Source organism: Macaca mulatta, chromosome 13, assembly GCF_049350105.2.
Source record: "Macaca mulatta isolate MMU2019108-1 chromosome 13, T2T-MMU8v2.0, whole genome shotgun sequence".
Lineage (NCBI taxonomy): Eukaryota > Metazoa > Chordata > Mammalia > Primates > Cercopithecidae > Macaca > Macaca mulatta.
Window position 1 is genome coordinate 87,265,600 of NC_133418.1, and position 27,988 is coordinate 87,293,587.

Sequence of the window (27,988 nt, forward strand, 5' to 3'; positions counted from 1 at the left end):
ACCAGAGCACTGGCTGCGAGGGACCTGGGGAGCTGCGGCCTGAACGGGGAGGCGCGCTCAGGTGGCCTCGCTTCCCTGCCGGTCACCGCCCGCCACACCGGAACTTCGCACGGCTAGGTCGGCCTGTTGGGATCGGGAGAGGTGGGCGCACGAGGTTTAGTGCGGGAGTCCGGGGTGCGGGCGGAGTCCTATTGTCCCCGTGCACCCGGGCGGCAGCACCTCCGGGTCCCTCTTTAAAACGAGCGTCCGACGACCTTTCTTTGTGCTTAGGGAGTCGAAAGCGGCGTCTTCTCCGAGGGAAGTCGCCTACTGGGGGGTAGCGCTGGAGAGGTAACAATGGGCGCCCGTTGTCCTCCGAGGGTCCAACGGTGAACCCCCCTGCGCGCGCGCCCGGCTGCCGGTTGGCCCCGGGCCAGGGCACAGGTACAGCGGCCGGGAGGGTCGGCCCCGGGGCCCGTGCCCTCCGCCCCGCCCCAGTCCGTCCCCGCGCCGCCGGCCCCGCCCCGCGCCGCCCCGCCCTCCGCAGGTTCAGTCCTCGCGTCCTGCCGCCCAGCTCTCAGTTGCGCGCACCTTCTCTTGCGGCCGAGGGTCCGCAGTGCGGGGTTAGCCCGGAGACCCGGCCACCGGCCTGGGGCGCCTTCACGCTGTCTCGGAGCGGATAATGCGGTGAGCAGGCACCGCGCCGGCAGACTCGGCTGGATCTGCGCACACCGGCCGGGGCTGCGTGCGCCCGCGGGAGGCCCGGGGCAGCGGCTGGGATTCTCAGCGGCGGCCGGTGAGTCTGGGTAATCCAGGGTTCCTTCCTCTCTACCTGTCTGTGAGTCTGTCCCGCCCGCGCCGTGGCCGCTTCCGGCGTGCGCTGGTGTTAGGCTGGGAAACCAGCAGGGAGCCGGGATACCGAGGGCATCGCTTTCACATCTAGTGTCCAACGGACCGAAGGGGACATAAAGCAAGCCAGGAGTGGGGCGGGCGGCATGACCGGGACTCAGAGCTCCACCATTTGTGCCCACCGCTTTTCAGGGTGGGGCAGCGCGGCCCCATTGCTCCCTCCGAGCTATTGACAGAGCCATTCTGGGCGCGTATAGCATTTTTCCATCTGAGAACAAGCCGCACTTGGCTACCGCGCCCCTCGCGTCGTGAATTGGTACCAGGGCCGCACATGGGTGCATCGCACAGCTCTGCCGTGGCATCGCCTGCCCGGTGCCCTCCTCTTTCTTAATGGAGGACATTGTTAGTGGGGCGCCAACCTGGAAATCTGGATATTGACTTTTTTGTTTTTTGACGGTGAACAGCTGAAACGTTTACAAGGTTTTTTGATTGTAGTTTTCCTCCCTTTCTCCTTGAAACCAAGTGGCTTGACACAGACAAGTATCAGACGTGAGGACGAGTGGATCTGGCCAATCGTTTTTTCGTTATGAATTATTATACTCTATCCCCCTCCGACTTTGGGAGGCATGTGTTTCATCTTATAAATAGAAAGTAGCATATTTTTTGGCAGGATCTCCTTTATACTGTGCAGTCTAGGAGAGGTCAGTTTAAAAATAAATATGCACTTGAATGTTACATTACCGAGAGCCAGGCTGTGGCTGGGACAAGCTGCGTGGACAGCAGCATCAAAGCCGGGAGCGCAGCTGTGTTGAAAGGAGTAAAAGCCCCAGAGTGCAGCGCAGGCTGACAGTCAAGTAATTACATTTTGTTTAAAAAAAAAAAAAAAAAAAGTGAGCGAATTAAAATGAGGAATGTCAGGAGGGTATTGCAACATGAATCTTTCCAGCCCTGGCGTCTTTGGAGGAGTGGGCTGCTGGTGTGTGCTGAGGGTATGGGGGGCTCTAGGGAGGGAACTGATGAATGTGTTAGGGAGACAAAGATTCCGTTCCCATCTCCCAGATCTTAGTTCCCACAATATCCCAGAGTTTCTGGGGAGTACTCCCATTTAAAAAGAACAAAAATTAGGAGAGCAGCAGATGTCTGTATTTTAATAGCAAAGCCAGTCTTAGGGACTTCCTCTTAACATCACAGGGAGAAAAAAGACTCGCCAGGAACCAGGGATGATGCCCCAAAGGTATACCTAAGAGAATTTAAACGACTCCTGTAATGTTCTAACTTACACAAGAGCTTTCATCTTAAAACCGGGAAAAATGTACCTTCTCTTCTTTTCTGGACAGTCCCAGAAGTCTATTATTTCATACCCCCTGCAATTTGTGTGAGTTCTTATTGGTAGTTAATAAGCTACACAGGTAGGTGTGTGATGCATACCCTTTTCAGAATAGATTTAGACCCTCAGAAATAAGTTGGAGTAGTTGTGAAATATTTAGCATTTTCATGTATCATGAAATACGTGATAAAGGCCTTTTATATAGTCAAGGAATGGTGGAAAGTTCTTCATAGTCTCCCAAATAATGTGGGTTTCCCAGTGGGCCTCACCCATTGAATAAGACAGCGTCAGCCTCTGAGTTCACAGATAAGAACTTTAGAGGAGAAATTTGGAAGCATTTCTGGATCCATGGCAGTTTCTGTTTTCCAGTGGTATCATCTGCTAGAGATTTACATGATGAAGTCTATGATTAGAACGTGGTGCTGAGGCTGTGGCAGCAGCTACAGGCTTGAAATAAGATGAGCTCCTCTTTCCCTCAATCTGAGCAGTGAAATTGTTTCGCATATCTCTATGGAACAAGTAAAAGCAGCTAGAGTAATGCGTGTTGCACACTTTTTGCTTTTTATTGTACATTTAAGTGTGGTGCAAGATGAGTAATACAAAGCCGTAACAATGATTGCAGAAGGGCTCACGTGAGTTCATTTGCCCTGTCTGCCCTCCAGCCTTTCCTTTAATGTGGTGTTTTGTTTTATGTCCAACATGCTCACAAAAGCTGTGCTTTTTTACGTATAAAATTCCTGGTATTCAACGGTGTTGGGGATAAAATTGCTTTAACCTGTATCACCCAAAGATTTTTTCTTTTTTTTAACCAGGCCATAGATTTTTCACAAATTCGTTGCCCATTAACTGTAACATTTATCCAGTGGGTGGAATACAATTTATAACCTAAAAACCTCCAAGAAGACTGCTCTGATTGTATTATTATTATTATTAAGATTCTTGCTTTCAGTCTGATTTTATCTAGGCCTCATTTCAGTATATCCATATCCAGTCTCATTTCTTACTAACCAGAATCCTGTGAACCTGTTTTTCTTTTTATTGATTGAATGAGCAATCTATTTTTAAATGCAGTATGTTTGCTAGAGAACAAGGATAGCCATTTGAAAGTACTGGATTCAGCCAGCCACAAAATCTTGTGTGCCTTACCAAGCCACAGAAGACCAAGAATTTTCCTAATATATTGCATTGTTCATTACTTTGGATGTTAAAAGCACTTCCTAAGTGGAGCCTGTCCTATGTGTCAAGCACTCTTCTCAGCCTTTTGATTATCTTATTTGTCTCTAGCAATCATCTTATGAAAGAACCGTTCGTATCCCCACTTTGCTGGTGTAGAGACTGAGGACAGACCAGTTATATAACTTACCCAAAGTTGTACAATAAGAAAAACCTAAACATTCATGTGCAGTTTAACAGCACAATATGTGCAGGCATGAGTGGCTAATCCTAGATGAAAGTCAGCAGGTCTTTGAGTTAAGGGGATGGGAAAAAAAGAAAAACCAATTTTGAACTTCTGAAGCCTCTGAGTCAGGCTGCCTGGGCACATGTCCTCGTTCTGGCGCTTACCACCTTGTGACTTTGGGCAAGTTACCTCGCCTTTACCTCAGTTTATCCTTTGTAAAATGGGGATAATATTATTTCCCTGAGGATTAAAGGAGTCAAAAAAGATTATGTACTCAGAACAGTGCCTGGCCCAGAGTAGCCACAATCAAAGGTTGAGGTTTCAATGTTGCTTTTGTTTTTTTCCTAGGTACTTAATACTGGTTCTGTCATGTAATATTCGTTAACTATTCTTTGAGAGAGACAGTACAGTGGTCCCCTCTTATCCGTGGTTTTTCTTTCCAGGGTTTCAGTTACCCATAGTCAACCATGGTCTGAAACTAGGTGAATACGGGACATTTTAAGAGAGAGAAAGAGACCATATCCATATAATTTTTATTACATTGTTATAATTGTTCTATTGTTAATCTCTTACTGTGCCTACTTTACAAATTATACGTTATCACAGGTATGTATGTATGAAAAAAAAACATAGTATATATGGGGTTCAGTACTGTCCAAGGTTCAGACACCCACTGGGGGTGTTAGAACATATCCTTTGAGGATAAGGCAGATAATATATTGCTCTTCTTTTCCGGATGAGAACACAGGCTCAGAAAGGTTTAGTAATGTGGCCAAGGTCACACAGCTAAATAGCAGAAGCAGGGTTTGAACTCAGGTCTTTTTGACCTTATGCTAAATACCACACCCCCACCAACAGGGAGGAGGGGCAGAGAAGTTGTTAAATCTGATTTTTGTTATGACTTTCAACCTCTGGCAAGGAAATAATTTCGTATCACCCTGTATCTCACAGTTGAAGATGACAGCAATTGCCAGCCTTGAGGAACAATGTGTAAATTATTTTATTATTAAAGATGATTCAATCCCACATATATGGCATGAAAGTGGATCTAGCATGAGCACTGCTAGGGTTAACATAAGCAGTTTATGCCATAAACGAAGATATTTACTAGGTGAAAATGTGGGACTCTATGGTGAGAAAGCAAGCCAAGACACAGCCAGGGACAAGGACTTCTGGGGGCTGGGGATGAAGGGAAGCTCTAGTGTAGACCGTGTGCTTGCTTCAAAATTCTGGGGAGCCAGGGGTTGCAGAGTCCGGTAACCACCTCTGGACAATCCCTTCCTTGAAGGCAGGAACCACACTACCTGGGCCTTCAGTCCCGGCACTCAGTGGGCGTTTTAGTCCATGTTTATTGATGTTGCTGCAAGAACTCAGCAGAAGAGGAGCTACAGGTAAGGTGAACAGAAAGGCACTGGGCTCTGTCCATGGCAGAAGTCAAGCCCTGTTACAGTTCGGCGTATGCCGTGGGCCCTGCTAGATAAGAAACACAGAACAAGGAAACCTTTGAAACCTAGAGTGGTGCCCCGGAAAACCCAGAGGGCCTGCCTTGGCCTCCACTGCTTTGATGCTCTGGATTTGTGATTAGCTGTGGGGATCAGCTCCAGAGACTTCTCAGACTGCAACAGGGTTCCGGAAAGGACAGCCCGAAGTAACTCAGGTAGCCTCAAAGCCAGGGGTTACAGCCTTGGAGCTGTCCAATTCCATTTGAAATCTTCTCCTGTCCCCACCCCTTAAAGGCTACAAAACAAAACAATACCCCACAAACCAGAATAAGTAGCCATGTAGTTCTAAAGCAATAGTCAGGTACATTTCTTTCCTTTTAAAAAAAAAAAAAAAAAAAAAAAAAAAAGCTTTCATTGGCCTCGATATACTTCAGTGCCAAGTTTCATCAGAGTCACATGATGATGGACTGAATTTGACAATACCTCTGGTAGAAAAGCAGTTTTCAAATTTTAACCATACAGTTTTATAATACAAAGCATGATATTGATATTTAAAAGATTACTATTTCTAAATAGCCAAGTAAATTGTGTGAAAGCTGATGAGTTCCAAACTAGTATTTGATTAGTCCTTACTACTTGCCTAAGTCATGAATTAAAAGAATTCTAGAATCCCAAATTTAAAACTTTTTAAAAAGGATTTTCAGTGGATTGGGTTTTATTTCCATATTGGATAAAATTATTAGCCTTCTAGCCTTTGGCCCTTTGTTAAGCCATGTTGCAGAGATCACACACCTGCAATTAGATAACAGGGTACCACCTAAAGTGTACCTCGAGCCATGAATGGCATAAAAATATTCTGTGGGACCCCAGTTTGATGAAGGTCCCTTTCTGCAGGACTTTTCAGAACATTTAAAAAGCCAGTGTATACAGTGGATCTCCACAGGGAGGTAGTGTCCAGAGTTTTTCAAATTGTTTTGCCCACTGAGCAGCTGCAGGACTAGCCTGGCAGGAAACACACTCTGGGAAACGCAGGACAGAAGCTACGTAACCACAGTGTGCCCTACAGAGCCGAAACAACCCAGGGACATTTTAGTTAGAGAACCACAGGCGTTACAGAAAGAGAGCCGTGAGGATGTACCAGGAGATCCTGGTGAACACTGATAAAACTAACGGAGAATTAAGTGAGGGCAATCAAAAGGGGTGTCTGTGTGTGTGTGTGTGTAGGAATAGAGATTTAAAAAAATACAGATTCTGGTCTTAGCTCTGACCCAAATTGTGTAACCTTGACCTCTTGGGGTTTTCTTGTTCTCATCCCTAAAACATGGCATTTGGTGGGAGATGATCTCAGATAATCTCTGACTCTAGAATCAGTGAGCCAGGATCAGTGGCACCTATTAGCATAGCTATCTTACTACTAATAATATAAGACTCTGGATTGAAAAACAGACCCGTACAGATCTCTGGCAGAGCAGCCTGAGCAAGTGTGGAAGGCAGGGAACTTCAAAGTCAGGCCTCTATTTAGACAGCTTCCACATTTGGGAATCCATCACATTCTGGTGACAACCTGAAGGTCCTATTTGTAGACACATCATGCCAATGATAGATCGTTGTCATGAGTTTAGTTGAAAAAGAACTTTTCTGTCCAAATACATCATAATCATTTAGGCTACATATATTTTTTAAAACAAGCAGAGGCATTTTTGGTGAAATGTGGCTTTGCCATTCAGAATGTGTTTGATTTCTCAACCTTTGTATTTATTTTTTTAAACTTTTGTTTTGCCAAGGGTCAGTTCAGACTTAAAACATTGATTTTAACACAGTGGGAGATGAGGCTCTAAGCCTTTGGCTGACCGGCTGGTTAGTCACAAAACAAATCCTTCCCCTTCTTTGGGCAGGCTCCATCCCATCACCTGTGAAAAAAAATGGCAGAGTGGGAAGGATGGGGATGGGAAGGGAGGCCAGAGAAGTGTGTAGATGTTCTCTAGGCCCTCTCCTGGCCCTCAATTGTGATTCTCTTCCTCTTTTTTCTTCTATCACAGGCATTTCCTTAGTGTCTTGTACCTTCTCCTATTGTAACACTTATTACATTTAGATTATCATATATATAAATATACATATTTATATATAAAAATAATATATATATATAGTGTGTGTGTATATATATATATATATATAAAGGGGAGTTTATTAAGGAGTGTTGACTCACATGATCATAAGGTGAAATCCCATAATAGGTCTAACTTTTAGGTACGGGGCTACATGTGCAGGTTTGTTATATAGCTAAACTCATGTCACAGGGTTTTGATGTACAGATTATTTCATCACCCAGGTACTAAGCATAGTATCTGATCATTATTCTTTCTGATCCTCTCCCTCCTCCCACTCTTCCCCCGCAAGTAGGCCCCAGTGTCTGTCGTTCCCCTCTTTGTGTCCATTTGTTCTCATTTAGCTCCCACTTACACGTGAGCGTGTGCGGTATTCGGTTTTCTGCTCCTGTGTCAGTTTGCTAAGGATAATGGCCTCCAACTCCATCCATGTTCCTGACAGACACGAGTGGCTGCCTAATTGGACTACTGGCTCCTCCAGGGTAGGGACTGAATCTCATTTATCTTGTCATTCATCTTTTCTGCAATAGGACTTAATGACAAAGTGGGCAGTATAGCCCTTGCTATACTACCTGATTCTTTCTGTGGCGTATCTCTTTAAGTTGTTGGCAGGTCAGAAATCTCTGTCACTTACCTTGCTGTGTTAGTCAGGGTTCTCTAGAGGGACAGGACTAATAGGGTAGATGTATATATCAAGGGGAGTTTATTAAGGAATGTTGACTCACGTGATCATAAGGTGAAATCCCATAACAGGCCGTCTGCAAGCTGAGGAGCAAGGAAGTTAGTCCGAGTCCCAAAACCTCAAAAGTAGGGAAGCCAACAGTGCAGCCTTCAGTGTGTGACCAAAGGCCTGAGAGCCTCCTGGCAACCACTGGTGTAAGTCCAAGAGCCAAAATCTGAAGAACTTGGAGTCTGATGTGTGAGGGCAGGAAGCATCCAGCACGGGAGAAAGATGAAGGCCAGAAGACTCAGCAAGTCTAGTCCTTCCACGTTCCTCTGCCTGCTTTTATCCTAGCCACGCTGGCAGCTGATTAGATGGTGCCCACCCAGGTTGAGGATGGGTCGGTGTCTCCCAGCTCACCGACTCAAATGTTAATCTCCTTTGGCAACACCCTCACAGACACACCCAGGATCAATACTTTGCATCCTTCAATCAAGTTGACGCTCAGTATTAACCATCACACTAGCTTATTTTTAAGTCCTGCTGTAGTGCAGTTACTCCTTCCCAGGCTACAGAACATTCAAATGCAAGGGGAATCACCCCCAGTCATTTGGTTTGGTGATAGAGGTCATCTGAGGGCCCTGTGGAAATAGGTCAAGTCCCTGCTGGAACCTTCTCAAGATCTCATCGGAGACATTGGCAACCCCTACCAATGCTTTCTCATGCCCTGGGAGTGACTGAGGCAACTTGGCACCCATGTGTCCACTTAGAGCACAGAGTAAGGGTCCTTGTGTTTCCTAGTGCTGCCTAGACCTCTCGCCAGCCATTAACGAATGAATAAACGTGAGCCATTTATTTATTTGTTATATTAGCGTCAGTCTCTCCACAGTGGAGTGCATCATTGCTGCAGCCTTAACATCTAGAATAGTGCCTGGCACGTAGTAGGCCCTCCATGGATGTTTGTTGTTGAATACATGAGGGACCAGCCAGGGGCTGGGGAGGCACATAGAAGTTTTTTTTTTTTTTTTTTTTTTTTTTTTTTTTTTTTTTTTTTTTTTTTTGAGACAGAGTCTCGTTCTATCGCCCAGGCTGGGGTGCAGTGGCACGATCTCGGCTCACTTCAAACTCCGCCTCCCAGGTTCACGCCATTCTCCTGCCTCAGTCTCCTGAGTAGCTGGGACTACAGGCGCCCGCCACCACACCCGGCTAATTTTTTGTATTTTTTTTAGTAGAGACGGGGTTTCACCGTGTTAGCCAGGATGGTCTCAATCTCATGACCTCGTGATCCGCCCGCCTCTGCCTCCCCAAGTGCTGAGATTGCAGGTGTGAGCCACCGCGCCTAACTGAAAGACTTTCTAGAGCCGGCTTCTCATGGGTTGAACCGGCGACAGGCATGTGGCTCACTCTATGCATGTCACAGCACCAACTGGAGCCTGGTTTCTTGCTCTCAGATGGCTTCAGAATGAAATGTCTTCCAAAAGAGTGTTGATTTTTGGCCTTCTATTAGTTTAGCGAAAGTTTATGCTGGTGATGGGGCTTTGCTTTGTATTCCCTGTGGGCTCACCCGGGAATGGTGGTGCTTTACTTGCCGGCCTGGGAGAGCGAGCTTCAGAGAGATGTCGCTCAGGGCGGTGCAGGGAGTAAAGCAGGGACTTCTTTCAAATTCCTTTCCTTTCTCAGAATGGGGAATTAAACTGTTGGACCCAGAACATTTGGGAGTTTTTCACACTATATGTAAAACAATCAGTTGAGGCAGCCAGATCCCAAGGTCTAAAAGGAGAAAGGTTAGAAGGAATCCCCACCATGAGCTTCCAACTCATCTTCTTCCTTATGCAGCTGTAGGTTTTTGGAGTAATTAATAATGAACATTACCCCTTCAATTGATTTGGGCTCATTGCCTGCCAGGTGCTTTGCCAAGCACTTTATGCTCAGTGTCACCTAAGAAGATTCCCACCATTGCTGTTTGCACTTCATAGATGGGGAAACTGAAGCTCCCAAAGGGAGTCACTAGCATGGCTCAGGACCCTTAACTGAATACCAGGAAGGATGGGAAAGGAGGATGAAAATTGTATTCGCTGGTAGAAAGTATTTTGATTTTAAGGGTAGTCTTACTTTCATTAAAAATAATGCTTTTTTTTTTTCTTTTTTGGAAACTTCCTAGAAGCTAGATGTTTCTGCAAATAGAATGACAGAGCCCTACCATTTGACAGATGGAAGGGACCTTATCTCAGCCCCAGTCTCATTCTGACATGATAAAACCAAGGCCTTAATTGTTTAAGTGACACAGAGTATGAATCTTCCTCCTAGGCCCAGCTCTCTGTCAAACTTTTTTTTAGGCCAAGGAAAAGAAAATCTTAAGCCTGATATATAAGCAGATAATAACATAATTTCTTTGGTTAGAAAGAAGAGAGATTGGCCCTACTTATCAACTATTAGGAAAATAACAATATGCCCTTTTGTTTTTTCTCTTCTCTCACACATCACCGGTTCTGGTGGGGTCTATCCAGAGACTCCCAGATGGCTATGAGTTTTTCAGCCACCTCCTCGTGCTGTCAGCTCCCAGTAGCCTTGCCATCCAGTTTATAAGCACCAGCAGCCAGAGCCTGCCCCATTCTGCGCAAATGGAATTATAGAATTTATTTTAACCCAAAAGCAGGACTTTCTATTTATCATCATTCAGTTCATTCCTGTGGAATTCATCCAGCCCCAGCTCTCGGTCCAGGTAATTCTGGACCCCAGTTAGCCATTGGCATATTGAGGCTCCCTCTGGGTCTCCAGTTTAGATTGATAAGTGCATCTTCTGTGTCTTCCACGTCACTTGCCCTATCAATAAGATCCCTTTAAGACTTGGCTGAAATTGGCAGATTACAAGTAATCGACCCTTCTAGCAACTGTGTCATGTGCGTAAGCAAGTAAGGTGCCAGTGAACTTTTTATCAGTGCGGACTGAGCATGTATCTCTTAAGTGTTCAAAACCCAGACCTTTATTGAAGATAGATGTGATAGTAGTCACCAAGTAATCGTCTCTTCCTTTTGGAAAATCAAATCATTTGCCTGTGTGTGTGTGTATATATATATATATATACACTCACAATATATATATACACACACACAGTATACACACTATATGTAATATACATACATACATATACATAAATGCATACTACTCCCTATAGTTTTTCAAAAGGTTTTCATAAATGGTTTCATGATCAGAAGGAGACAAGTGATTTCAGAACCTTAGGCTCTTCCTTATTCATCAGGCCTGGAAATCTGGACTCCCATATGGTATGAAGTCCCTTCCAGTGATTACGGCTCCAGTCTGGCCTTCCATTTCCCTTTGACAGGGTTAGTTGTGCCCACTCCCTAACCACTCCCTAACCCTACACCCTCCAGATCCCATCACTTCCAGCTCTTGCCACTTTGAGGTTCATTCCATTTACTTTTCCTTTTTTTTTTTTTTTTAACCTTAAGGTAGAGGTAAAACAGAAGTTGAATAAATCAGAGAAGGTAATATTCCCCCCTTTGGTCTCAGCTTCCTTTAAAAAGTAAAACCAAATGAACTTAAAATTAACTTTAAATGGAAGTAAAAGGATTTTCCTCTTAAAATCATCCATAAGGTAAAGTAAGTAAGTCACCAGAGAATTTAGGAGAAAAAAATGTTAGATTGTTTGTATTTATTTATGTCTTAAGGTCAGGGGCTACTGTAAGAGATCCCAAGTTGGTATTAAAACACCGCTTTTATCTGACCTATATAGCAGTTGGTGTAATTTTCCCAACTCAGGGATGTCTCATTTGTTCCCAAGGCTGGAAGAGCTCCAACTGGAGATAACCGATGCATGTAGATGTGAATGAGAAGATAGCCCCAGCCCTATGTCCCACGGACAGGGGAATTAACCTCTCATCAAGCTGGTGGTAGGAATCCCTTCCAGTTGTGGAGACTGTCCACAGGATCAATAGGAACCATCTTATTAATGAGTGATACAGGCGAAATTTAAGGAGAAAATAGAAGTGTTTATTTTGGCAATTAGAATAGTTCCCCCTCCACCCTGTATTTCAGTAGACAATCTGGTTTCTCATTTGGGGAAAAGATACTGCCTTGTGTTTACATAGCACTGTAGATTTTCACACTCGGCTCTGACAACCTGTGGTTATTATAAAGTTTGGGATGATTATCTCCATTTTACAGGAAGGTAACTGGTACCCAGTGTATCAGGGCTTCTGCATCTTACAGGACTGGCTCATAGTTTTGGCCCAGCTCTTTCCCCTCTAAGGCCAGGAACAGCAGTGAGTTAGCTGTTGCTTGGCCCATACAATCGGTGTTTCATTTGGTTTGGTTTGGCAAATGTTTTGATAGGTTTATTTTTCCCCATGTATCTGATCTGTGCCAGTTATGTATTGATCTTCCAAACAACACTTTCCTGTAGACTGTCCATTATAGTTTCTTGAGGCTCCCTTGTACATTTTAGGCCAAATGAGCCAAGTTCTCCCTTAACACATCTCATTTTGAAACGAGAAAAGAGTAAGTTCATTGTTGCTCCAGGGCCTCTTTAAGTTTGATTTAAGTAGAATCAGTGAGTTTGAATTCAGGGGACTGTATTGTGAAATTTTCCTTGAGTCTTACCTAAGACACTATTTGCACATTGCAGTCAGGGATAGGAGTCGTATCTCTTTCAAACAGCATGTCCACAAATATTTGCCTTAAGATCTATATTTTTTATCTGTATATTTGCCAAAGATCTGTATGGTCCTGTAGAATTACTCTGGCTTGCACTGACACACTGTTAAACTATTACCCTGCATGGATAGAGGAAGGTTAAAATGGCTTACAGATGGTAAAATGGAAGATAGCCTTTGCCACAAGAAAAGAGGAGACAGCTTCTTGTTACATGTTTGTTTTCTTCTGTAAGAATCATAGATTCCAGCTTGCATTTTCAGCAGAGCAGGCAGGGTTGAAGAGGAAGAGGCACAGCAATATCTTTCAAGCTTTCTCATTTGTTTATCCATTCAACTTTTCAGTACCTGCTATGAAGAAGATCTCCGTTCTCTCTCCCAGATTATAGTCTGGTGGGGGAAGAGTTAAATAAGTAGTGATGACAATCCAGTGTGATAGTTGCTAGGTTTGAGGTATACATAGGATGCCATGGGGAACTGGCAGGAGATTCAGCTGCAAGTGTGGCAGGCCCCCCAGATTGCTGAGGTGGGCTTCACAAGCTATTTTATCTTATCTCCAGGCTGTAGGGGCAGGCCTGCCCTTAAAACCCTTGAAAGGGTTTTAAAGCAGAGAGTGATAAGGTTACATGAGGATTCTAGGTTCCTCACTCTGGTGTAGATTGGAAGATAAGGTGGAGGGACCCGGGGAGGCAGGGAGGTAGGTAAAGGGCAAATGTCCTTGTGCAGGAGAAAGATCATGGGGCCAGGAGTAAGGCTGATGGAGCAGGGATGATGAATGAGGAGAGACAGTCCGGACAGACTGATAGGACTATAGGACTTGATGTAGAGAGGGAGGCGGGGAGAAGGGATGATAGCTGGGTTTTGGAGTTGAGTGACTTCTGCCATTTACCAAGAAAGCATAGTGTGGGACGCAGATGCCTGGGGCAGGCAGGGGGCAGAAAGATGGCAAATCCCGTCTGGGACAAGGTTTATGAGTATCTGAGGGAAGCAAAGTAGAGAGATCTGGAATATAAAGGAAGGAAAAGGCCACTGCTTCTCAAACTCTCTGGGAAGGGCCACTGTCTTTTTGTTTCCATTTCCAATCCATTGTACAGTACTACTGTGCACAAGGAATATGGAGCTTGGGCCACACACAACCCCCATGCAAGGTCAACAGCATACAGCTCCCAAACTTGTCAATAGCCTGTTCAGTAAGAAAAAATCCATTGGTCACATGTTTGATGTTATGGCAATGTCAAAAAGATCTTGCTTTCAGCTGTACTTATCTCATCATGGACTGCATGAACCCACTTTGAGTAGCACTGGTCTGGACTTAAGTAGATGCATGTGGGTTGAAGGTACTGATTTGGAAGTTATCTGTAGAGGTGGTATGTGATTGCCGGGGGAATTGTTGAGGAGCAGGGAATGGGCAGCAGCCATCCAACCCTAAGAAAATGCCAACATTTAAGACGGGTTCAAACTTCTTCTGTAAGGGCTCAGTTAATATTTTGGGCTTTGAGAGCCACATACAGTCTCTGTCACAGATTACTCAACTCTGACCTGATAGAGCAAAAAAACACCTTTACTGGGATTTCCCAACTTCAGCACTACTGAGATTTGAGGCCAGATAATTCTTTGCTTTGGGGAGTTGTCCTGTGCACTGGAGGATGTTGAGCAGCATTCCTGGCTTCTACCCACCAGATGCCAGGAGCACACCACCCCCAGTCATGAAAATCAACAATATTCCCAGACGTTGCCAAATACTGCATAGGGAACAAAAATCACCCTCAGTTAAGAACCTCACTGAGCTGTAGACAGTACATAAATGAATAGGCATAGGTGTGTTCTAATAAAACTTTATCTATAAAAACAGGCAGAGGGCCGGATTTGGCCTACCTGTAGCTTGTAGACCCTTGACCTAAGAGATGGTCAGAAAGAAAACTAGAAGAGCTTATTCAGTAAAATTTGAGGGTCTTCTGTGTCCCCAGCTCAAGAGGAGGCTCTGTAAGTGGCTCAGCCTAAAGAGGAGGGAAGTTTTCTCAACAGTAGCACTCATTTATAGACCTTTTGCTTACCTTATTATTCTTGAGCTCACCACCCACCTGGAAATAGCAGGCTTGAAAACCACAAAACAGGAAAACAACAAATCACGTAATACAAGCCCTCCACAACCCCTAAGAAACCCCCCAAGCAAAGCAGTAGCAAGGCTGGATTACGTGAGGTGCATTGGAGACTTCCTCCAGGAAGGAAATGAGTCTGGAGCAGGTCTCAGAGGATGTTGTGAATAGAGGCTGATGGTAAGAAGGTGGGAGAGCTTTCCATGTAGGGAACACAAGGTTCTTAGTTTCAGGTTAGGAGGGAAATGCAGTGTCAGTTAGGAAGCTCGGGAGCTATTGTCCCAGTGAAAGCTGTGATTGTTCACTGTTGCATGCAATGGGCTTCCTCTGGGAAAAGAATGAACCGCACTTAACACGATTTTCTAAGAACAGGATGTTTGTTTTTCTCCTCGAGGATCGGGGGCCTTTGTTACTTTACAATTCTAATCTTTATTTATTTATTATTATACTTTAAGTTCTAGGGTACATGTGCACAATGTATAGGTTTGTTACATGTGCCATGTTGGTGTGCTGTACCCATTAACTCGGTATATACCCAAAGAATTCTAATCCTTTGACGTTTACCACAAAGTCAAATCCCTTTTGAGATTCTTTTTGACAATAGCCAAAATACTGAAAAGTCCTAGTGAGTTAGAGATGGAGGGACCGTTGTCTAGGACCCTTTCTACTCATTCTTGGCTTCTGACGTGGTCAGGTTAGCATCTCCACCTCTCTTCAGTGTTGAGCTCTTGGTGCTGTCAGACTTCAAGATACGTAGTCTTCAGGTTGGCAGTCCTCGAGTTATCAAATCAGCAGTGGCTACAGAATGCAGCTATGGCTGGAATCCTAGCTCCTCTACATTTTGGGTGATTGACCAGAGACACAGGCTTCATCTAAGACTGCTTCCTAAGAGGTATGCTCTGAGCATTACATGCCCGCCTGGCCCACAGAAAGCACTCATGCTAGCTATTACTCTTTACAGGTGTAAATTCTTTAGAGAACAAAGCCTTTCAGATTTGTCAGTTTCCAGAGAGCCTCTGTAGACTTGCTCTAGGGTTTGGCCCCCGGGAGCAAGTCAACCTGGCTCTCATGATGGAAAGTCTAGCAGGGGTTATGGATTTAACACTTGTGAATTTAAAGTTTCCTGTGGGCCATGTGTTGTGGCAGGCAAAAAGATGAATAAGCTCATGCTCACAGAAGAGCTTTCAGCCTAGTTAGAGGGAAATCATTCAGCAAATATATGTGTACTAACACGTATACAAATAACACAAGGATGTTGGCAGTGGAAGTAGGTTGAGAGTAGAATGACGACCACCAGATTCCACATATAGCCAGTGCTGGTATCATACAGAAAAACCATGTTTCAGCCCATCCAAGGAACATGGATTATTGTAGACAGCCCTTAGCAGGGTGACAGAATAGCATGGAAGTCCTGTATTTGTCCCTTTACCCCATCAGAGAACTAGAATATTCAAGGGGCCTAAACTTGAGAATATGGCATAAAGGCAAATGGTTAGGAACTTTGCTCTCCGAGATAGTATGGGTCAAATGACCATAATCTGAATTTCTGGACGTTGTCAGCTTATTATTTGGGATCATTTGAAATTACCATTACCAGAACTGGAGTACTGCATCGAATAATTGCTGACTTAAATATTAATAGTTATTTTGTGAGCAACTTAAGCACGTTCCTTGCTTTTGAGCAGAGATTAGAATGAATATCCTGGCAGAATATTGCTGAAAACTTCAGAGTCAAGTTCTTTTCCTGTATTGATATTGTCCTTGCAGCATCACAGACCCAGTCAGATCCATTAGTTATGGAAGCACGTGAGCAGTTCGCAGCAATGGCCTTATCAGAGATTCACATGCGTGAAACTAGAGTGCCTGCCTGGGTGCTTCTGACCAGCCCTGGTGCCATGCAAAACACATCCTGATAAATGAAGCAGGCATGAGAGGACTTGCCCTCCTCCTGCCTTGTTGTAACTGCCGGAGATCAATGTCCACGTTGACTCTTCCCCAGTAACTCATTTTTATAGGAAAAAAGGCCCTAATGGCCTCTGTTCAAAAGTGCAGACTTGGTACTATGTAAGGTGGACCTTCTGTCTTCCAATTTTGCTTCTAAAAGATCTTTCAAATTAGATCCCATAAAAGTGAGACGTGTACACAAATTAGCACTGAGTCTCACATATGGTATTTGTGGGTCTGTATATAATCAGGGTGGTAAAAGAACAATGAATTCAAGCTGTAGCTGAATCACAAACAAAAAGTACCTTTAAAATCATGGAAGGTGAGATGTATCAGACTTTAAATGGGTCTGTAAAATACCGCCTGCTCATTCTGGCTAAGTTCATTTGCATAACAGCTCAGCAGCTGGGGAGCCAGCTAATAGAGTTTCATAGTCTGAAGCTTAGAGCTATGTCCTCAGTTGAGATGATATGGGGAGAGGGTAAGAATCTAAAAATAGAAAAGGCATCTTATCTTCTCAAATGGGTGGAGTTAAACAGACTGAAAATATGTAAAACATCCCCTTCGGGATGCTGGTTACTGGGTGCTTCTGGTTACACTGATTTTCGCCTTAGATATTAAACATTGAACTTAAATGAAAATCTAACACCATGGGGTTTTTTTCCCCTTTGATTTTAAAATTATTCGGAGAAGCACTCCTACAGAGGTTTCTGAAAGGATTGATGTGAGCGCCCATGTTGTAGAAATATTTTAGTGTTTCTGATCCCAAAGATTGGCTGGTCATTTCTAAATTAGTAAGAAGACTGCCATGTTGCAACAGAAAGCCTTTTCAAGGGAAAGTCTGTGTGCATTTTCCTATGGGAAAGTGACTTGGGACCATAAGGAAATTGGCAGTAATCATGTTCCCATATAGGAAACTCAGAGTAAATGGGAACGTGAACACCTCCCTTCACGCACTGTCGGGGAGGTGCAGGGTATCCGCCCTCGCCTCTGTGAGAGCCTCATCCCATGGCCATACTTGCTGTCCCCTCCCTACCACAGCCCATTCCATCTTTTGAGAAACCTGAGTTGTTACTCAGAGGAGCCAAAATCTGTTTCCTTGTAGTTTCTGCTTAGCTCTAGGGCCTCGCAGAACAAGTTAATTCCTTTTTCATTACAATTAAATGAATCCTTCAGATCCTTTAAGATTAGTTTTCTTTCTATGAGTTTTCTTTAAGCTGCTCTATTCCTTCAGCCTCTTCTCACATGTCCCGACCGAGCTCCTTCACCTCCTCCCATTTGCCCTGCTCTGAACATGCGGGGACATGTTCCAGGTAGCCTTTATCCCTTCTAAATGTGGAGTCCAGGATCATGTTCTGGGCGCTTGGCACCGTGGAATTATCTTCTGGTTGGTAGCAGAGAGACATAGCCCACAGATGGTCGGGGGTAGGGAAGTGGCAGAGGGTACTTGGCCGAGTTGTCATCCTCCCCTAGGACTGTTGGTTCCAACATGCAGGGGGAGTCACTGGATACTCCGGCATGGGGCTCAGATGGTGCAGTGGTGCCGTGGCTGGCTGCATCGATGCGACTATGCTGAGGCAAAGCGAAAAGTGATCAGAAGCTGGAATGTCCTTGAAGGATGTGACAACCAAGCCAGAAAGGGGAAGTCGGATGCAGGCTCACTTCCTGCAAGGAGGAGAAAAGAACAGAGCCTCAGGTCCCTGGGGACAGTAGCACCCCTCACCCCACCTGCCCCTGTTTTTATACACGTGTGTTTTAAATTAACACTGCAACCTGTTTTGCAGGATGCAAATTTTTTTTTTATTCTTTCTCTCCACTAAGAATTAATCTAAAAACAATTAGTAGGCAAACCAAACATTCCTTTAAAATAAATGGAATTTTTAAAATATCCCAACCCCTTTGTTCTTTTCACAGTCCTGTAAGTTGCCAGTGCGTCAACTCTAAGTAACTTAGGAACCAATTTTTCTATCTGTCATTTTTTATAACCCCTTGATTTTCTCCTCCTCCTGGCTGCTGCCCTGTTTTGGTATTTTCAGCATCATTCTGTTTGCCAAAAGGATGGTAAGAAATGAAGCAAAGCACTGCTTCAGTTTTTTTCTTAACTGAATTATTTATTACTGCTGTGATTATTTCTATTATTATCACTGTCATTTACACTTCAGTCAGTCACAAGAAACTAGAATTGTCTAGCCTAGTGCAACCCTGCTCTCTTCCTTATCAAAACCATGGCCATAGCTTCCTCTCAGGTCCTTTTGTATATTGAAACCCTTGGATTTCTCAGAAAACCTGTAAGGGAGCATGTCCGTTCTCAGCAGCATTGTGCCCACCTGTCTGCTTGCCACATGTTCTCTCTGACCTGCCACGACTGACTGGCAAGCCGAACACTTTTGTTGGCAAATCTTTTCTAATGCCCCAGGAACTAGAGCATTTTTTAAAGGAATCTAATTTCTGAGATGAATATTATATCCAACATCATCTACAAAGGGAAAGAGGAGCAAACCGTGATCCAAGAACTAGGAGAACGTTTGTGGAACTAGAAAGAAACCAGGAATAATTGTGGAAAGTTCAAATTTCAGGGTCAAGGTTTTTGAGGAAGGGCTACCTATAAGAACCTTTCTGTCTGTCTTTTAAGATTTAGGTAAGAGAGTGGGTGTAGAGAAATGCAAGAAAACTAGAGAGTCAGGCATGGTGAGGCTCATCTGTAATCCTAGCTACTCGGAAGGCTGAGGCAGGAGGATCACTTCTTGAGGCCAGGAGTTCAAGACCAGCCTGGGCAACATGGCAAGACCCTGTTCTAAAAAAAAATTTTTTTTAATTAGCTGGGAATGGTGTTGTGCACCTGTAGTCTCAGCTACTTAGGATGCTGGGGCAGGAGGATGGCTTGAGCCCAGGGGTTCGGCACTGCAGTGAGCTGTGATCGTGCCACTGCACTCCAGCCTGGATGACCAAGTGACTTGACCCTTGGTTGCAGGAAAGGGGCTCAAGACGAGGACAGACACAAATGAGTGCGCCCAGCACCCTTGGATGGCTCAGTACCCACAGGTTAATGCTGGTGTTAGAGTTTTAACTGAGACAGAAAGCTAAAATTCTCTCATCTGGGTTGTGGAACACCCAGGAGGACCCGCTCCCTAGTTGTAGTCTGGTAATTCTCTTCCGGCCTGTAAGCCCTTCCTGTTTAGCTCTTCCTTTTCTCTTTTCCCAACATCCCTTTCTCCAAGCAGGTCCTTCCTTCTGGGCAGAAGGCAAAGCCGTGGGGTTCCCCTGACTCATGCTGACTGTTCTGATGTGTTGGTCATCCACCAGCTGTCTCCCGGAACCCAGGTGTCTTCTTAAAATGATGAGGAGGGAGGCCGGGCGCGGTGGCTCACACCTGTAATCCCAGCACTTTGGGAGGCTGAGGTGGGTGGATCACAAGGTCAGGAGATCGAGATCATCCTGGCTAACACAGTGAAACCCCGTCTCTACTAAAAGATACAAAAAATTAGTTGGGCATGGTGGCGGGCGCCTGTAGTCCCAGCTACTCGGGAGGCTGAGGCAGGAGAATGGCGTGAACCTGGGACGCAGAGCTTGCAGTGAGCCAAGATTGCGCCACTGCACTCCAGCCTAGGCGATAGAGTGAGACTCTGTCTCAAAAAAATAAATAAATAAATAAAAGAGGAGGGATAGGATTTCATGTCATGGCATTTAGGCCCATTCCATCATCAAAGGTTATCTGTGTGTCACTAGTCACCCTTGCACAAGAAGCTGTCCTCATGGGCCCAGGCAATTGCACCTGCCTGCACTTCCCTTCTCGCACATGCCCTGGCCTGCAGCTTCTCCTGCATCCTCTCCCACCTGTTGGATTTTCTCACTTTCCCTTCCGACTACAAATGTTTCTCTTCTGAGATCTCTTCCCTTTTACAAAGTACAGATCCCTGCTGCCTCTTTGGTGAAAGCCTGATCACAGAAGGAAAAAGTAATCTGTCCCATAGCCAAGCTCAGGGGAGACATGGCTCAGGCCTTCTCTGAAGTCTTCGTATACCCACACACTGCCATTGCAGATGCTTTTGGACACATTTTCCCGATGTTTGTGTTATGATCAGTAGCTCCTAGTAGGCTTTTCAGGACCTAACAGCCATGTATAAAATTGGCTCTCCAAGAAAGCCTAATCTGAGCCCTGCATACACATTTGTGATTTTTTAAAAAATAGCCAATTCATTCACATGATTTGAAAATCCAAAATCATAAAAGGATAGTGAAAAATTTCTTTGCCACCCTGTTCCCCCTCCATCTACTTCCCCTCTCTGTGGGCAGTCACTATTATTGTGTGTTTCCAGAAATACTTTATAAATAAGCCAGTACAAATATAAATACACGCATTTGCCCCTCTTTTTTTTTTTCTTTGATGATGAACATCTTTGAGCTCTTCTCGGATGAGCATATTAAGCGCTTCTTCATTCTTTGTTAGCTCTGAATAGTATTTATTTGTATGGATGCACTTAATTGAACCAGTCCTCTATAGGTGGACAATTAGGTTGTTTCCAACTCTTGACTGTTATAAACTGTGCTGGTTTGAACAGCCTTGTTATTTCTTACATATGAAGTAACAAGTTGAGTTGGGTAAATCCCTGTGAGTGCCGTCTGAGGTCAGAGGGCATATGATTTGCAGTTTTGATAGATATTGCCCCACTGCCTCTACTGAGTTTGGACCTGTTCGTACTTCAACTGTCAGTGTATGCAGGGCCTGTTTCCCATCGTCATCAGCCCAGCACATTGCCACACATTTGTGTTTTAAACAGGCTTTGGAATGCACCCCTTTCGTAATTTGGGAGCAGAGAGAATTCCCAGGAGGGTACTCATTAAATGTCACGTCAAGACCTCAAAGCTCAGAGCCCAGACATGTGGCTTCGTGCTTGGTAGCCGTGCAGCCTTGGCAGTGGCCAGACATCAGTTCTTCCGTAGTGATCCATTTGTAAAATGGGGATAGTAACAGTAACAGCTTCATGGTTTCCTCAGCTAGTCCATGTCAGGGGTTGGAACAATGCTCGGTACATAGAGAAGTCCTCAACAAATACTGACTTGTATTAAGTGCTGCTGGTACCCAGGAGATGCTCATACCCTCTCCAGGAGCAGCCACTTCTTGCCAGGGAAGAAACCATCCCATTAGGTTTCTGGATAAGTAATTGGCAAAGATTCTGAAAGAGCGGTGAACCCAGGAAGCAGAAGGGAAAACTGATCAAGTTGCATGGACTTAGCCCAGAATGTTCAGAAAGGAGAGGAAGAAGTTGTCAGTTCAAGAAATTATGGGCATTGGATTATCAGCATTGGATTGCCTCTGCTGGGATCAAGCATGTTTGCCCCCGAGCTGGGGAGGAAAGAGAACAGATGCGATAGAGGGACTAGATCAGAGCTGCCAGATACTCTCCCAGCAGCACAAACGTCAACATACCTAGAGTTGTAAAACTGACATTATGCCCAAAACGCTTTGTTTTAACTTTCAAAGTATTTGGGAGCTCTTAGGATTGGCACACAGTAGAAATTCAGTTCAAATTATTTTTTTCTACAGTCTTAGAAGTCTATGCCCTATCATGCGTTAAATATGATGTAAATATTTGTAGAAAGAAAGCAAAATGCCTCTGAAGGTATCTTCTCTAGTATCTCCCACTCACCAGAATCCCACTACAGCTTAGGTAGCCTCCCCACCAACCCTTTTCTTACCTTTTTATTTTTTGCTGCTTCCCTCCAACCTTTGCCTCCATGCCACTGACATGAAGCCCAACTTCAAGACGCGCGAGCCTCTGGTTGAGGCCCTTGGTGCTAGTGCCTGTGGCTGGGCAAGGACTGACCAAAGGCTGGGACTTGACCAGCATCGTGCTCCCTGGTAGGTGCCCAGCCAGGAAGCCTGCAGACTGGGCCCTCCTCCCCTGCACCCTCAGAGAACAGCATGCATTTCCTCCCCCTTTGCTCTTCCTCCTCACTGTCCCAAATCCTTAAAGGGTGGATGTGAATGATCCAGTCAGAGTGGCAGGGACTCCGGCTACATTTTCATGGGAATTTTTTTTTTTTTGAGACAGGGCCTTGCTAGGCTGTAGTGCAGTGGTACAATCATAGCTCTCCACAGCCTTGAATTCCTGGGCTCACCCGGCCCTCCCACCTCAGCCTCCCAAGTAGCTAACACTACAGGTGTGTGTGTTACCATGCTCAGCTAATTTTTTAAGAAAGTTTTTGTTGAGATGAGGTCTCATTATGTTTCCCAGGCTGGTTTCAAACTCCTGGGCTCAGGCAATCCTCCTGCTTCAGCCTCCTGAGTAGCTGGGACTACTGGCAGGTGCCCCCATGCCCAGCTACTTTTTTTCATAGACACAGGGTCTTGCTACATTGCCCAGGCTGACCTCAAACTCCAGGCCTTAAGTGATCAATTTTTTTTTTTTTTAAATAATTGGAACACCCTACCCTGGGACCTGGCCTTGCATAACCCTGCCTCCATCGGCTGACCCCAGGCAGTCCTGGCATGCCCTTGAGTTGTGGTGGACAAACTGTATCTTTCCCTGGCAGCTGCCTTCCTGGCCATGTGTGCTGAGAACACCACTCCTGTGGGCAGCTGTTCCTCAGGCCACCCAGCTGCTCCTGCAGGCAGTCAGCCACACTGTGCCCAGAGGGCAGGAAGGCTACCTCTGAACAGCAGGGGTCCTAGGCCAGGACTAGGCATTGTATACTCATACAGGAAGGAAGTTCTGAGATTTTAACAGGAAGAACGTGAGCTTTAACTTTTGTTACCACAACAAGACCCAAATTAGAGCTAAAACTATGAGAGCGAGTGTCAGGACCCACGATCATGTCATTGTTGGCAGCTCCATGGTCAGCCCACTCTGCATGAGTGCAAACCTCCTGGTACTTCCTCTGCCTCCTCCCCACACCCAAAGCCAGAGTGGGGCTGGCTGTCTCCTGTGCATTGTTCTCAGGCTTCTCAGGCCTGGGTTGCTGGCCAGCATGCTGACACGCTGAGCTAGCTGCTTCCCAAACTGAGTTAGCTGTTACTGAGCCAGTGGGTGGTGGAGCACAGTTCTTGTCACCTGCCACTGGTAAATGAATTTAAAACTCTTGCTGAAAGGAAAGAAATATGGGGCAGATGCAGACAGCCTCCAGCTGCTACAGAGCAAATGTGGCTCCCTTCAAAACACCAGCTAACCCACCCAGCCCTTGGAGTATTTATCTGCAGGCTCTGCGGCCAGAGGGAGGAGCTCCTGAGGGAAGAGGTCATGGTAGACTCATCTGGGGAGTTCCTGCAGTGGGGAAGGGTTTAGCTTCTCTATGTCAGCATCAGAGGTGGAGGATCATTTTCTAAAGATAAGAGCATCTCATCGGCAAAAGAGGACATTACATCCCCAATGCCTTCTTATAGCTCATGCCCTCCTAATCTTACCATATAGTATGTGCAGGGAGGATGTGTTAGCTTTCTACACTGGTAACAAATGACCACAAACTTGAGGGCTTACAACATTTACCATCTCACAGGTTCTGTGGGTCAGGAATCTGGGTGGGGCTGAGTTCCAGCATCTCACTGAGTTGTGATTCAGTGTGAGCCAGGGTGATGGTCTCATCAGAGGCTCAACTGGGGAAAAGATCCACTTCCAAGCTCCCCAACTTTGTTGGCAGATTTCATTTCCATAGGCCCTCACACAGTATAACTGCTCACCTCCCCACAGCCAGCAAGTCTTCTCCCTTGTCAGCTCAGATGGAATCTCCTATAATGAAACCTAATCAGGGAGTGACCTGTCACCTTTGCCATATTCCCTTGGTTAGAAGCCAGTCATAGGTTCTACTTACAAAGTCATTAACACCAGGAGGCAGATCATGGGGGCTCCCCTCGAATTCTGCCTACTGCAGGGAGGATATAGCCTTATCAGTAATGTTTCAGAGGTGTTCCCAAGTGAAGGCCCAGCCTATAATAGAAAATCACAATGTTGTCTCTTTGAGGTGCAGCGGTTTTGTTCATCTCCTCCCACCTCAAAATGCCTTCAAATCCTGACATCCTCGACAGCCCAATACTTTGCCACAACCCAATTCCAACTCTAGCTGTCTTGTTTATTGGCTATATGTTATTGAGAAAAGGTAACTTTCTGGGGGAAGGGCTTATTCTGAATCTCCATTTTCTTATCTGTAAGAATGTATTCCACTAATATTTTATAGGACAGTAGCATATAAGTTATTGTCACTTATTAAATAATTCCAGTACCTTCCCTTGTAGGACTATTCATTTTATTGCATTAACTTATGTACGTATGGAACTCAATGAAATATCATTAGTCTTGCTAGTATGCACATCAAAGCAAAAGGAAAATGTATTTTAAAACAAGTCCAGTTGTATTTAAGGAGCTGAAATCACTGATCCTATGCTTACAGCGATTCTTAGAATAGAGGAAAATGACTACAACTGTAGACATGTCCAGAAGATGTGTTCATGGCTATGTCTAAAAAGTACTGGTGTCATAGATTTGGGGTTTTTAGGTCTTTCTCTTTCCTGTTTTGTTTTCTCTTTAAGATTAAGGTGAAAATTTTTATCCACTTACTGGAGGGAAACAATAAGTTCGCATTAGTTGGAACTGGCCCTGCCATTATTTACAGGCTCTTGTGAAAAGGGAGGCCCTAGGGCACCCAAATGAGTCTTTAGATTATAACCTGCTTTGGTTTCTTCTCCAGGTTTCTCCTGGTTGTGGTCAAGACTGGATGATGTAACTGGCTCTCTAGCAAGCCTCACTTGGCCATAACCTCAGGAAGGTTCTCTGACCCCATCTCATTTCAAAGCCACTTCTGAAGCCACTTGAAAAAATGATGTGACAGTTCCTATCAAAAAGGATTATTCAGAAACATATACCATCTGTGAAGAAAGTGGCCCCTTTTTCCACTTGCAAAATAGACATTCTCAAATTCCAAAATGCCGGCCAAGACCCCAATTTACCTGAAAGCAGCCAATAACAAGAAAGGAAAGAAATTTAAACTGAGGGACATTCTGTCTCCCGACATGATCAGTCCCCCGCTTGGAGACTTTCGCCACACCATCCACATCGGCAAAGAGGGCCAGCACGATGTCTTTGGAGATATTTCCTTTCTTCAAGGGAACTACGAGCTTTTACCTGGAAACCAGGAGAAAGCACACCTGGGCCAGTTCCCTGGGCATAACGAGTTCTTCCGGGCCAACAGCACCTCGGACTCTGTGTTCACAGAAACACCCTCCCCGGTGCTCAAAAATGCCATCTCCCTCCCGACCATTGGAGGGTCCCAAGCTCTCATGCTGCCCTTATTGTCACCGGTGACATTTAATTCCAAACAGGAGTCCTTTGGGCCAGCAAAGCTGCCCAGGCTTAGCTGCGAGCCTGTCATGGAGGAAAAAGCTCAGGAGAAAAGCAGTCTGTTGGAGAATGGGACAGACCACCAGGGAGACACCTCGTGGGGCTCCAGCGGTTCTGCATCTCAGTCCAGCCAGGGCAGGGACAGCCACTCCTCCAGCCTGTCCGAACAGTACCCCGACTGGCCAGCTGAGGACATGTTTGACCATCCCGCCCCATGCGAGCTCATCAAGGGAAAGACTAAGTCAGAGGAGTCCCTCTCTGACCTTACAGGTTCCCTCCTCTCCCTGCAGCTTGATCTTGGGCCCTCACTTTTGGATGAGGTGCTGAATGTCATGGATAAAAATAAGTAACAGGATGCCAACTTTTTTCCTTTGGGGTAAAAGGTACAAAAACTAAACTAACCACAGTTGAAGAGAAGGGCTTCCGGAGCTGTATTTGCAATTTTGTGATGGGTTTTCTAAAATAATATTCTTACAAAGTATTTTTTTACCTGGTATGCCCTCCTTGCAAAAACAATTTAGGAAAAAACAACACAGCAAAACCTATCTTGGCAAAAAGAGGAAGTGAGTCAGAGCCCATTTTTCAGCAGGCATTGGTGATGTTCGGCTCACACATTGTTTGCAGACACACAAGAAATCTGGCTTGGCCAGGATTGGCACTAGCTATGAAGGTCTGAGCGAGTCACACTGAGGAACTTTATGGAACTTTACAGCACTCCGACATTTTCTGAGCAAGAGGAAGTCAAAATTTATTTAACACCTAAGCCTTTTTGTAGACTCTTTTCTATACTGCTTGGGCTCACCATAGCGAATTCTCCAGTGTTAAAACTTTTCTGTTTTCACATTTGAACTTATGGGTTTTGGGGATTTTCTTGTAGTTCTTATATATCCCTCTATATCTATATTGCAAACTTTTGACTGTCAGCTACATGTTGGTAAGACACAGGCAAAGTATTACTGTAACTAAGTTATTTTTAAAGTTAAAATATATTTTTACGTGCCTTTGGCTTTTTATTGCAGAGTCTACATTTTATAGATCCTACATCAGATGTCACTTGACTTGTTTCCATTGGGATTCCACTGTAAGCTGTGTATGTGTGTGTTTGGAAAAGTATATGCATACTTAGTTTTTTTTCTTCATCTGTTATCATACCTTTAACAGCAACCAATAACGAATTGTAAAGTATAAAGGCACAGGTTACTCATGATGCTTCTGCAGAGACTGTGGGCTACCCCACATGATGTTTTTGGAAATATAGGTATTTTAGTACCGTACATACTTGCATTACATAGGTACTTCAAACAACACAATAAAGAGTAAATGATAAAGTGAACTTGCTTGTTTATAGTAATAAACAAGACCATAAAAGAATAAGTCTAGCTAGAGAAGTTGCTTCTCTGAAATGTACATGAGCCTTTAAGGTAAGAGATGCTTTCCATCTGCTCTAATTTTGATTACTTCCTTATGGTTTGAGAGGCTAGAAACTGAGCCTCTCTACTTTAGGAAAGATGAACATGTGAGGTCAGATTTTTTTTTTTTTTTTTAAAGTCAACACTGATGCCACCCTCTCAGTGCTCATTTCTGAGCATCTTCCTGACTTGAACCCTTCTACAGCAAACTCTTGCAAGTCCAGTTTCATCCCTGTAAGGCAAATGTCTGTTCATGCAGAAAGTGCCATATAGACAAGATTAAGGCAGCTAAAGCGAGGGCAGTAGAGAGCACTTACCCCATCCCAAGGTGCCAGAGATGCCCTGAGGATGGTGGTTAAGGAAACAGGAGCAGGAAATGTATACACAGATTCCTGTCTCTTTGCCAACCACTCCTTCCCCATCAAAGAAAAACACTTGCACACAATAACTACCAGCTCCTTCTCTCAAACTGGTATTTCTCCTTGAAATGTATCTCAGAAATGACCTCCTCTCCCAACCACTTCAACGATTCTTTCTTTGGGTTTGGGGTTCTTGCAATTCTATCATCTAAAATAACCTTTGGACTGCAGGTGAAATGCAATTAGGACAACTAATCAAGTAGACGAAACAAGTTCCCCTAGGCAGGAGTGTCCAATATTTTATTGGACCACATTGGAAGAATTTTCTTGGGCTAAATGTAAAATACACTAACACTAACCATAGTTGATGAGCTTAAAAAAATAAAAATAGAAAATTGCAAAAAAAAAAAAAAAACAAC

The 27,988-nt window shown here is 44.7% G+C and overlaps 1 protein-coding gene and 1 long non-coding RNA gene across 5 annotated transcripts in view; one reads left to right on the forward strand and one right to left on the reverse strand.

Moving 5' to 3' along the window:
- On the forward strand, positions 1-27,983 carry CDC42EP3 (CDC42 effector protein 3). Of its 4 annotated transcripts, XM_077958579.1 has the most exons (3): positions 1-117; positions 271-775; positions 25,152-27,134. In XM_077958579.1, exon 3 carries the CDS (start codon positions 25,387-25,389, stop codon positions 26,149-26,151), a length of 765 nt encoding a protein of 254 aa, XP_077814705.1. In that variant the 5' UTR covers positions 1-117; positions 271-775; positions 25,152-25,386; the 3' UTR covers positions 26,152-27,134.
- Positions 14,934-27,988, reverse strand: part of LOC144333608 (uncharacterized) — a 36,798-nt gene continuing 23,743 nt past the window's right edge. The window contains exon 2 of the long non-coding RNA XR_013402495.1: positions 14,934-18,137. This is a non-coding gene — a long non-coding RNA (uncharacterized LOC144333608). The remainder of the gene's footprint in view (positions 18,138-27,988) is intronic.

What these genes read in the sequence shown, in the direction of transcription:
- CDC42EP3 (XM_015112094.3), top strand. Translation starts at nt 25,387, where the DNA reads ATGCCGGCCAAGACCCCAATTTACCTGAAAGCAGCCAATAACAAGAAA.